The sequence below is a fragment of the Dendrobates tinctorius genome, unplaced genomic scaffold (genome assembly GCF_039654945.1).
Source record: "Dendrobates tinctorius isolate UK_male_01 unplaced genomic scaffold, ASM3965494v1 ptg000086l, whole genome shotgun sequence".
NCBI classification, from domain to species: Eukaryota; Metazoa; Chordata; class Amphibia; order Anura; family Dendrobatidae; genus Dendrobates; species Dendrobates tinctorius.
In genome coordinates, this window is record NW_027361754.1 from 31045286 (window position 1) to 31058304 (window position 13019).

Sequence of the window (13019 nt, forward strand, 5' to 3'; positions counted from 1 at the left end):
GGACCAATAAATCTTGGCTTAAATTTAGGAGATGCAACCTTCATAGGAATGTTCTTAGACGACAACCAAACCATATTACCCACTTTAAACCGGGGACCAATGGTCCTATGTCGGTTGGAAAATCGCTGGGCATTTTCCTGAGTGAGTGACAACTTATCCACCACTTGGTCCCATATCTGCTGCATTCTCTTAACCACAGTGTCCACACTTGGGCAGGACGAAGATTCCACTTGTCCTGAAGAGAATCGAGGATGAAACCCAAAATTACAGAAAAAGGGTGACATCAAAGTGGCAGAACTAGCTCTATTGTTCAGTGCGAATTCGGCCAAGGGCAAAAATGAGACCCAATCATCCTGATCAGCAGATATAAAACATCTCAAATAAGACCCCAAGGTCTTGTTTGTTCTCTCAATCTGTCCATTGGTCTGAGGATGAAACGTGGAGGAGAAAGATAACTGAATTCCCAGATTGGAACAAAAGGCTTTCCAGAATCTGGAAATAAACTGGACTCCTCTGTCGGACACAATGTTCTCAGGAATCCCATGTAACCAAACCACCTGTTGTAAAAACAAGGGCACCAACTCAGCGGAAGATGGCAACTTTGGGAGTGGTACAAGCTGGACCATCATCGAAAATCTATCACAAATCACCCAGATAACAGTCATTCTCTGAGAGACAGGAAGATCAGAAATAAAATCCATTGAGATATGGGTCCATGGCCTCTTGGGCACCGGCAAGGGCATCAGCAACCCACTAGAACGAGAACAGGGTTTAGACCGAGAACAAGTCCCACAGGACAGTACAAAATTCCTGACGTCACGAGATAAGGCAGGCCACCAAAAGGACCGACTCACCAAATCTCTGGTACCAAAAATACCTGGATGACCAGTCAATGCGGAGCAATGAATTTCAGACATCACTCTCTTTCTCCACTGGTCAGGAACATACAATTTTCCCATAGGGCAACGCTCAGATTTATCCTCCTGAAATTCCTCCAGGGCACGTCTCAAATCGGGCGAAATGGCAGAAAGAACTACCCCCTCACCTAGGATGGTAGTAGGCTCGGTCACACTAAGAGAATCGGCAAAGAAACTCCTAGAATGGGCGTCAGCCTTAACATTCTTAGTGCCCGGAAGAAAAGAGACCACAAAATTAAAACGCGTGAAAAACAAGGCCCATCTAGCCTGTCTAGGATTCAAGCGTTTTGCCGACTCCAGATAAATCAAATTCTTGTGATCGGTGAGGACCACAACTTGATGTCTAGCTCCCTCTGTTGTGAGTTCATTTTTCCTTCACCATTGAGGTCTGATGAACTCCCTCCTCTAGTGAAGGAAGGTAGTGAGACTGATTACCAAACACCTGGGCAGCTAGATGATGACTGGGTGGCTGGAATTGAGGACTCGATATAAGGCTGCCGACACCCGTCTTCCTGGCTGGTGATTTTCCTGCTGGATTCTTGGAGACCAGTCTGATTCCTGCATCTCAAAGCTAAGTTTTTCTGCTCTGCTTTGTACTCTTCAGTTTTGTTCTTGTTTTGCCTTGTTGTTTGGGAGTTCTGCCATCCCCGGCCGGGGGTGAGCTGAATTCCATTTTTGTCTCTGATCTGTTGATATTTTGCTCTGTCTTCAGAATATACCTGAGTGCTGATATAGTCTTTTTGAAGCCTAGAGACTTCAGGGCCTGTTTTTCCTATCAGTCAGTTGGCTCATTTTGATAGGGTTTTTGTGGATGGCAGACAGCAGCTTTCCTATCCTGTCCTATGTAGTTAGCTTGGGCCCCATCATTTGCTCAACCTGTCTTTCTATCTGTGTTAGTGTTTTCATCTTGCTTCACCGTCATTATATGTTGGGGGCTGCCTATTGCTTTGGGGTCTGCTCTGGGGCAGTTTAGTTTTTCTCCTTTCTGTCTTTAGGCTATATAATTCTCCGGCTGTGATCGAGGGGTCTAGGGCACCGTAGGAACCCCCCATGGCTACTGCTAGTTGTTGTGGATAGGTTCAGGGGTCTGCAATCCGATAGCTGCCAACCTCTCTGTTTTTTCTGGACTTAGCTGGTATTTTGTTTTTTCATCCTTCGGTGACTCATCATAACATCCCTCCAACCAATGTCTCCACTCCTCAAATGCCCACTTCATGGCCAACAATTCCCGATTCCCCACGTCATAGTTGCGTTCAGATGGGGAGAACTGTCGAGAAAAGAAGGCACAGGGATTCATCTTAGAAGTCACAGGGTCTTTTTGGGACAAAACAGCTCCTGCACCAATCTCAGAAGCATCTACCTCCACCTGAAATGGAAGTGAGACATCAGGTTGCCGTAAAACTGGAGCTGAAGTAAATCTCTGGTTAAGCTCCTGAAATGCTGAGATAGCCTCAGGAGACCAATTCAGCACATCAACGCCCTTCTTGGTCAGATCAGTCAGTGGTTTGACAATACCAGAAAAATTACCTATAAATTTATGATAGAAATTAGCAAAACCCAAAAACTTCTGGAGAGCCTTCAAAGAAGTAGGCTGAACCCAATCATAAATGGCCTGTACCTTGGCCAGGTCCATTTCAATAGTCGATGGAGATAAGATAAATCCCAAAAATGAAATCCTCTGTACACCAAAGAGGCATTTCGATCCCTTAACAAACAGGGAATTCTCCCTCAAAATCCGGAACACAGTCCGGACGTGTTCCACATGAGAATCCCTATCACTAGAAAAGATCAAAATATCATCCAGATAGATGATCAAAAACTTATCCACAAAGTCATGGAAAATATCATTCATAAAGGACTGGAAGACAGAAGGGGCATTAGTGAGCCCAAAAGGCATCACCAGGTACTCAAAATGTCCCTCCGGAGTATTAAACGCCGTCTTCCATTCATCCCCGTGCTTGATGCGAATAAGATTATACGCCCCCCTGAGGTCAAGCTTAGTAAACCAGCAGGCACTCTTAACTCTGGAGAATAAATCAGACATCAGAGGTATCAGGTACTGATATTTAACCGTCATCTTGTTAAGGGAACGATAATCAATACACGGTCTTAATGAACCATCTTTATTGGCCACAAAAAAAACCCAGCACCTAAAGGTGATGAGGATGGTTTAATATGGCCCTTCTCCAATGACTCCTTAATATAGGATCGCATAGCATCATGTTTGGGAACTGATAATTTGAAAAGTCGACCCTTGGGAAATTTACACCCAGGCATCAACTCAATTGCACAGTCATAACTCCTATGAGGAGGCAAAGACGCAGACTTGCTCTCACTAAATACATCAGAAAAATCAGCTAGATAATCAGGAATATCATGAGACTGAGGAGAGGTGGAGAAAACAGGAACGTCCCTAAGAACACACTGACAACCCCAACTCACCACAGACCCAGATTTCCAATCCAAAACTGGATTATGAGTTTGCAACCAAGGAAAACCCAGAACAATAGTATCATGCAAATTATGCAGCACCAAAAATTTACAATTTTCTTGGTGGTCTGGGGCAACTCACATAGTCACCTGGGTCCAAAACTGAGGTTTATTCTCCGCCAAAGGAATAGCATCAATACCCCTCAAAGGAATAGGCGTCCGCAGAGGCGTCATGGAAAAACCACAATGTTTAGCAAAGTCCAAATCCATCAGATTCAACGTTGCTCCTGAATCCACTAAAGCCTTCATGGAAAACGTGGATAAGGAGCAGATCAGAGTAATTGCCAAAAGAAACTTAGGTTGTATAGTGCCCACAGCAATTGTGGGTGCAAAAAGTTTCTCTCGTTTGGGCAGACAGAAATAATATGAGAGGCGTCTCCACAGAAAAAACACAGCTTATTACGCCTTCTAAACTCCTGATGTTGTGCCCTAGACAAAACCCCATCACATTGCATAGGTTCAGACGTTTGTTCAAAAGGTGGCAGCGCCTCCCGTGTAGTTTTACGTTCACGTAAACGCCGATCAACTTGAATGGCTAATGACATAGAGCCCTCCAGACCAGAGGGAACAGGAAATCCCACCATAACATCTTTTACGGTCTCTGATAAACCCTTCCGAAAAAGAGCTGCCAATGCACTATCATTCCATGTAGTAAGGACCATCCACTTTCGGAATTTTTGACAGTATAACTCTGCAGAATCCTAACCCTGGTTTAATGCCAACAGTGTTCTCTCAGCTTGATCAACAGCATTAGGTTCATCATACCACAACCCCAAGGCTTGAAAAAATGTATCCACATTAGTCAGAATAGGATTTTCAGGTGTCAGAGAAAAAGCCCAATCCTGGGGATCGCCGCGCAGCAAGGAGTTGACAATTCTAACCTGCTGCACAGAGCTCCCCGATGAGTTAGGCTTCAAGGCCAGAAAGTATTCTTAAAATTCAGAAATTTAGACCAATCCCCAGAAAACACATCAGGAGTAGGGATCTTAGGTTCAGCAGCATGTGACTGAATGAGGTAGGTGGAAATTCCCTGCACTTCAGCAGCCAGCTGCTCCACATGATCAGACAATTGCTTAATCTCCATTAGGAAAAATAAAAAAAAATTCCTCCTATGGCCCCAGAGAAAAAAGAGGTAAAAATATAAAAAAAAAAATTCTGACACTTTTTTTTTTAACAACTTTTTCCTGCTTTTGAGTACCATAGAATCTGCGGTATGGCTGGTGATTCTGTTATGAATGAGTCACCGAGGAGAAAAAAGCAAAACAAGCTAAGTCACAGAAAACCAGAGAGGTTGGTAACTATGCAGATTCCTGATCCTACCACACAACTAGCAGTAGCTGTGGAGCGTATCTATGATGTTCCTAGATGCTTCATCACAGCTGGTGGACTAAATAAGCCTGAAGCAAGAAAAGGGGAAAACTAACTGCCCCAGAGCAGACCCCAAAGGAATAGATAGCCCCCACACATGTATTGACGGTGAAACAAGATGAAGGCACAAACAGAGGCAGGAAAATAGGCTGAGCAAACGATGGGGCCCAAACTAACTAGAGAGGAAAGGAAAGGAAAGCCACTGTCTGCAACCTGCAAAAAACCCTACAAAATAATGTCCAACACTTCTGATAGCGAAATTAACCCTGAAGTCACTACACTTCTCCCACTATATCAGCACTCTGAAATATTCTGAGACAGAGCAAAAAGAGACCAAACTAGTAAGGGACAAAAAGCAAATTGGCAAAATACTGATAAATAAGAGTGGAAATTCAGCACAGCCCCCAGCCGGGGCTGGCTGACCACACCAAAAAACTGAATAGACCAACAAAATCAAGTGTGAACATTAGCAGAAAAACTTAGCTTTAGATGACTGGAACAGAGCTGAAAACCAAGAGCTGACAAGCCAGAAGGAATCACCAGCAACTGAATATGGCGTCGGCTGTCTTAAATCCAATCTGAGAATCCTGAGGTCCAATCGTCATCCTCATTCTCAGGTGGCAGATCTCCACTGATCAAATCAGCCTCACTACCTCCTGTTACCACCAGAGGGAGTCTGGAAGGAGAACTCACAACTGATGAACCAGAGAATGAACTCACAACAGAGATCCTTCCAGAAACTAGTCAGTCGGTGACAGGACTGCAGGAGAGCAGGATTGCTGTAGCGGACTGTGGGGGAAAAGGAGAGAAACATTTTATCCACGCTCCTGGACTGGGAGGAAGGGGTCCTAGGGGCATGGGTAGTGCGACTGGCCACCCGTGGTGCTGCATCCTGGAAGGGAAGGACCAGGCCAGAGCGAGGGAGCCGACCCCTGAAGCTAGTGGAGGATTATAGGACTCAGCTGGGAAGCCGGAGGCTGAGGTAACTTTAAGTGCCTCAGCCACAGCCACAAGCACCCTCCCAAAAGGCAGCGGTATGAGTAATAGACCTCGGGGCTGACCCACGTCGCCTGAGGAGATCCGTGGCTGCCAGCTGGGGGCACTACTTGTGAAGGCGCAGGGCAGGGAAAGTAAGGAGAATTCAGTGCAGAGACACGACCTTGAGAGAAGACACAAGGAGGAGTCCTGAAAGGTATACCCAATCTGCCTGGGAGTTTGCCGGACCCCTCCCTCGGAGGACGCAGCACTAAGTGGACCAACGTGTACCCGAAACTTGTGAGTTAAAAAACCCCAGAAACTGCACCCAACTGTGTCCTTTGAGTTATTTTACAACTGCCTGCCTCACAGTGCAAATACCATCACCATCACCGGCTCAACTGCCCTGGGACACAGCTCTACCTGTGGAGAGCTTTACCATCCCCGCTGCCCTAACACCGTCCCAGAGGATCTGCAGAGCAGCGTCGGCTTAACACCTGTATTGCCGAATACCACAGGTGGCGTCACGAATCCTCTTTTCCCCTATTAATAATCCTACCATCTTCCCCCTTCATCTGAACTTCCATCATCTACATTGGACACCCAGGGCCACGGACCGGGTCACCATCACCACTGTGACACACTTCCCATTCAGAGCCTGAAAGGCCCAGTACTGAGTACCCCAGGCCCTGCTGGGCGTTCCAATATCCGTCTGTGATTGTTAGTTTGTTTACTGTAAGTGATATCTGTAATTTGTATGTAACCCCTTCTCATGTACAGCATAATGGAACCAATGGTGCTTTATAAATAATAGTAATAGTAATAATAATAATAATAATAATAATTCCACTTGAATTTATTTGCTCATCTCTGCTAATATTGTTCCTTCCTAACCCGACATTGTAAATGTTGTATTATATTTTCAGGTGGCATTCGGGGAGACACCCTGCTTGATTTTGGCACTGGACCCACTATTTATCAACTTCTCTCGGCTTGTGAAGTGTTTGATAAAATCATCGTCTCGGATTTTCTTGAGCAAAATCGTGCTGAACTCCAAAAATGGCTGAAGGATCCAGAGGCATTTGACTGGACTCACATTATCAAATTTGTTTGTGAGCTGGAAGGAAATAGGTAATAATTCCTTTTTAACCCCTTGCCGACATCGGGCGTAATAGTACGCCTATGTCAGTATCCCCCGCTTTGGTGTGGGATCTGGCGGTGAGCCCACATCTTTTCCGGGACATGTCAGCTGTTTTGAACAGCTGACATGTGCCTGCAATAGTCGCAGGTGGAATCACGATCCATCTGTGGCAATTAACTAGTTAGATGTCGCTGTCAAACGCTGACAGTGGCATTTAAATGGCGCTTCTGGCCATCGGGCCAGCGCTCATGGCAAGTCAGTAATTCTGCTACATAGAGGCGATATGCTCATCATCTCTATGTAGCACAGCCGATCGAGTTGTGCCAGCTTCTAGTCTCCTATAGAGACTATTGAAGCATGGCAAAAGTAAAAAAAAAGTGTTTAACAGTATAAAAGAAATATAAAAGTTTAAATCACCCCGCTTTTGCCCCATTCAAAATAAAACAATAAAAATAAAATCACACATGCACATATTAGGTATCACCATGTTCAGAATCGCCCAATCTATCAATAAAAAAAAAGAATTAACCCGATCGCCAAACAGCATAGCGATAAAAAAATTAAAAGCGCCAGAATTAGATTTTTTTTGGTTGCGGCAACATTGCAATAAAATGCAATAACGGGCGATCGAAAGAACGTATCTGCACCAAAATGGTATCACTAAAAACGGCAGCTCAGCAAGCAAAAAATAAGCCCTCACCCAACCCGAGATCACGAAAAATGGAGATGCTACGGGTATCAGAAAATGGCTCAAATTTTTTTTTAGCAAAGTTTGGAATTTTTTTTCATCATTTAGATAAAAAGAACCTAGGCATGTTTGGTGCCTATGAACTCGTAATGACCTGTAGAATCATAATGGCAGGTCAGTTTTAGTATTTAGGGAACCTAGCAAAAAAGCCAAACAAAAAAACAAGTGCGGGATTGCATTTTTTTGCAATATCACCGCACTTGGAATTTTTTACCTGTTTTCTAGTACATGTTAAAACCTATGGAGTCGTTCAAAACTACAACTTGTTCCGCAAAAAACAAGCCCTCATATGGCCATATTGACGGAAAAATAAAAAAGTTATGGCTCTAGGAAGAAGGGGAGCAAAAAATGAAAACTGAAAAAAGCTCCGGTCATGAAGGGGTTAAAGTTTACACCACCTTAATACATAACACAAATAGAAATACCAGTTTTGGCTTCTCTGGATTACACTTTGCAACAGGAGTTGTACAACATGTAAGACTGGAATGAGACACCTAGTTATACTTTGGAATGATTTTTCAGTGGTAAAATATATTCCTCACCAATCGTTACACCGATGCCTCTACCTTGTGCCAGTCATTACACTGGTTACCCATCCATTCCAGAATCCAGTAAAAACTTGTTAGGCCGGGATCACACACAGCGAGATATGGCCGAGTCTCGGAGGTTAAAACCAAGCACTGGCACCGGCACTCCGGAGTGGAGCGTGCGGCTGCATAAAAATAAATGGAGCCACATGCTCTGCTCCCGTGTGCTGACAGCAGTGCAGGGCATTACCATGCGAGACTCAGCTGTATTCCTCGCATGTGTGATCCCGGCCTTACCCTCACCCACAAAGCACTCCATGGCTCAGCACTACCCTACATCTCCTCCTTCGTCTCAGTCTACCACCCTACCCGTGCCCTCTGTTCTGCTGATGACCTGAGGTTAGCATCCTCAATAGTCAGAACCTCCCACTCCCGTCTCCAAGACTTTACACGTGCTGTGCCAATTCTTTGAAATACACTACCCAGGTTATTACGATTAAGCCCCAGTCCCCACAGTTGTAAGTGTGCCTTAAATACGCATTTGTTCAGACTGGCCTGCTGCCTCAACGCATTAACCAAGCTATCCCTGTGATGCCCATTCAAAATTGTTACCATAACCTGGTTCCTCGTATCATGTTCCCACATGCTTTATGCATTTAATAGCTCTCTGTGTCTGTGTTGTTACATACTTAGGCTGATAACCGCTTCATGCAGCATTACATGAACACCCGATTCTTATACTTTGGCTGGTCCAAACAATGAAAGCAATTGCTACCATCTACCTTTCGTGTCTCCCCTTTTCATCATAGATTGTAAGCTTGCGAGCAGGGCCCTCATTCCTCTTGGTATCTGTTTTGATCTATGTGTTTATTGTTATGCTGTAATGTCTATTGTCTGTACAAGTCCCCTCTAAAATGTAAAGTGCTGCGGAATGTCGGCGCTATAGAAATAAAATTATTCTTATTAATTATTATTATTTTTTCTTCACTAAAAAAAACCTTTTTGATCGAGCTTTTTGCTCAGGTATCAATTACCATTTCATCAACATACAAATTCCATTTTATAACATTTTGTTTTATGCTTGTAGGGAGGATTATGAAAAAAAGGCAGAAAAACTCCGCAGTAAGGTGAAAGAAGTCCTGAAATGTGACGCTCTGAAAAGGAATCCTTATGACCCTGTCGTTGTACCACCAGTGGATTGTCTCCTATCTTGTCTGTGTCTTGAAGCCGCGTGTAAAGATATAAAGTCATTCTGTGAAGTTCTGAAAAATTTCAAAGACTTGATAAAACCTGGAGGTCACATTGTTCTTATAAGTGCGCTGAATGCTACTTATTATTATGTTGGTAAAACATATTTCAGTTCAATGAGCACAAAAAAGGAGGAACTGGAAGTGGCCTTCAAAGAAGCTGGTTATCAAATCGAAAAAGCGGTGTATACTCCACGTATGGATGAATCAATGATGGAGGTTACAGATTACCAAACTAACTATTTCATTCTTGCCCGTAAATTAGAGTAACGCCAAATTTTTCTGGCACCATTTTTTTTGGGAAATACTAATATACTTATGGTATATCTGCCTGCTTCAGCTTGTAATCAAGATGATAAATACAAATATTTATGAGATTTGGGGATAGGTTGAGTTTGCAAAAAATCAAAACCAAACTAGGACATTTCTCCACTTTAGAGTTTAGAGTCGAAGGACAATGGTCTAGAAACCACATAACTAGTCTGATGGTCACCGGACCAAAACCTCCTACCTGCTATCATCTCTGGCTCCGTTTTTTATTAATTGGTCTAGAATGACGTCATGCCAACCCCGAGTCGCAACTATGACATCGCACCGTACCAAATAGTTAAAAGTGAAGTTGGGATGATGGCAAATAGGTGGAGGTTTGCAGGGCTCTGATTCGGTGGCCATGGACTAACAACGTAGCTGCCGGACCTGTGTCTTTTAAATCATTTTGCTCAAAAGTATTCCACTAATCAACATTATTAGGTCTCATGCTCACTTACGATGAAATCGGATAAATTCAATCCAATAAAAAATTGGACTGAATTCGTACCAATGTTAATCTATGATGGTGTCTTCATCTGAGTCATATGTTTTTTTTTCTGCTACAGATCACAGCCATTGTCGGAACTACTTTCCCATCAGCTGCAATGCTGTCAGGGTGAGCATTCATTGCCGGATTGGAGCAGTATTTCTATCAGAAAATGGCTGCCTACAGAGACACACACAGGGACTCACACACACACAGACCTGCACACACACAGCCCAGCAGACCCTGCACACACAGACATGCACACAGTCACCTCCCACACACTTCACTCCTCCCGGTCACACCCACATCCGCATTAAAACTGCAGATCTTTTTTACATCTGCGGTTATGCTGCGGAAGTGCCGGACTCAATTGTCGGAGAATGTTCAGTTAAAAAAAGGAATCCGTCGCCGGATTATGTCACTAGATGGATTACAACAGATCCGTCGCCCATAGGCTTCCATTCTAGCAAACGATGGATGGCGACGATCATCGCTGTCCGATTTTTTGACGTAGACAAAAAACTTTATGTCTGTTGTCTCCCTCTGGCGGACAAACAATTTTCGAAGGATCCAGCGAACTACGGATGAAACGTGCGGCCATCCGTCACAATCTGTCGCTAATACAAGTCAATGAGAGAAAAACTTATCAAGCGGCATCAGTCGCCGGATCAGTTTTTTTTTTCAAAATTCAACGGATTGGGACTGATAGCAAAAACTGATGTGTCAAAGGGGCCTAATAGTGTTAGTACTATGTGTGTGTAAAATTTGGGAGCTGTAGATATTTTATAAAAGAATGTATTCATGGGAAAAAATTGCGTGGGCTACCGCACAATTTTCTGTACCAGAGCGGGAAAGCCAGTAACTGAGGGCAGATATTAATAGCCTAGAGAGGTACCATAGTTATTGCCCCCTCAGCTAAAAAAGTCTGCCCCAGCCACCACAGAAAAGGTGCATCTGTAAGATTCGCCAATTCTGGCACTTAGCCTCTCTCTTCCCATTGCTCTGTAGTGGGTGGCATATGGGGTGTTAAGGGGTTACTGACACCTTCGTTTTGTAAGGTGACATTAAGCCTGGTTAGTAATGGAGAGCTGTCAATAAGATACCTATCCATTACTAATCCTAAAGTTTGTAAAGGGTTAGATAAACACACACACGATGAAAAAAGTATTTTAATTAAATAAAATAACACAGTTTTGCCATCTTTATTCTTCTGCGAAATCCAAATGAAAACCAACAATATAGCACACCTGCCCGGCGTACAGTTAGTCCCACGGTGTAAATCCACATCTGGTGGTTAAATAGTTTACAATCGGGAGCAGTGCTAATCTACTATGTATCTCTCTGTGAAATATAAAGATATATATATTTATATACACAGTATATACACTGTAGGGATGTGACTCGCTCAGGTGCATCGGGAGACAATCATGAGACAGGTTCTTCCAAAGTTCATGAGGTTTATTTGTGTCATAAACCACAAGGCAGCGTAACACCAAAAAATAACCTTTAGCTCAGGCAAAAGAACACAAATGTCCGTGGCTGCAGACTCAGACCGGGAGTCTCAGCACACATGGGAGGTGAAGTCCTCCCCACATACAGCTACCTGGTTTAGGAGCAAGCCACATTATAAGGGTATAGCCACACCCACGAACCCAGCAGCTGACTGGTCATGTGACTGTGACCTCACCACAGGTCCTTGCAAAACAATAACAGCACAGCAATACAGTGGGGCAAAAAAGTATTTAGTCAGTCAGCAATAGTGCAAGTTCCACCACTTAAAAAGATGAGAGGCGTCTGTAATTTACATCACAGGTAGACCTCAACTATGGGAGACAAACTGAGAAAAAAAAAATCCAGAAAATCACATTGTCTGTTTTTTTTTCATTTGATTTGCATATTATGGTGGAAAATAAGTATTTGGTCAGAAACAAGCAAACAAGATTTCTGGCTCTCACAGACCTGTAACTTCTTCTTTAAGAGTCTCCTCTTTCCTCCACTCATTACCTGTAGTAATGGCACCTGTTTAAATTTGTAATCAGTATAAAAAGACACCTGTGCACACCCTCAAACAGTCTGACTCCAAACTCCACTATGGTGAAGACCAAAGAGCTGTCAAAGGACACCAGAAACAAAATTGTAGCCCTGCACCAGGCTGGGAAGACTGAATCTGCAATAGCCAACCAGCTTGGAGTGAAGAAATCAACTGTGGGAGCAATAATTAGAAAATGGAAGACATACAAGACCACTGATAATCTCCCTCGATCTGGTGCTCCACGCAAAATCCCACCCCGTGGGGTCAGAATGATCACAAGAACGGTGAGCAAAAATCCCAGAACCACGCGGGGGGACCTAGTGAATGAACTGCAGAGAGCTGGGACCAATGTAACAAGGCCTACCATAAGTAACACACTACGCCACCATGGACTCAGATCCTGCAGTGCCAGATGTGTCCCACTGCTTAAGCCTGTACATGTCCGGGCCCGTCTGAAGTTTGCTAGAGAGCATTTGGATGATCCAGAGGAGTTTTGGGAGAATGTCCTATGGTCTGATGAAACCAAACTGGAACTGTTTGGTAGAAACACAACTTGTCGTGTTTGGAGGAAAAAGAATACTGAGTTGCATCCATCAAACACCATACCTACGGTAAAGCATGGTGGTGGAAACATCATGCTTTGGGGCTGTTTCTCTGCAAAGGGGCCAGGACGACTGATCCGGGTACATGAAAGAATGAATGGGGCCATGTATCGTGAGATTTTGAGTGCAAACCTCCTTCCATCAGCAAGGGCATTGCAGATGAAACGTGGCTGGGT

At 43.9% G+C, this 13019-nt stretch overlaps 1 protein-coding gene across 1 annotated transcript in view; it reads left to right on the forward strand.

The window, feature by feature from the left end:
- LOC141097823 (nicotinamide N-methyltransferase-like) overlaps positions 1–10243 on the forward strand; it is a 28181-nt gene extending 17938 nt beyond the window's left edge. The window contains exons 3-4 of the mRNA XM_073585284.1: positions 6677–6881; positions 9254–10243. Coding sequence (XP_073441385.1) covers positions 6677–6881; positions 9254–9683 — 635 coding nt within the window. The 3' untranslated portion in view covers positions 9684–10243. The remainder of the gene's footprint in view (positions 1–6676; positions 6882–9253) is intronic.
- Positions 10244–13019: the final 2776 nt, after the last annotated feature.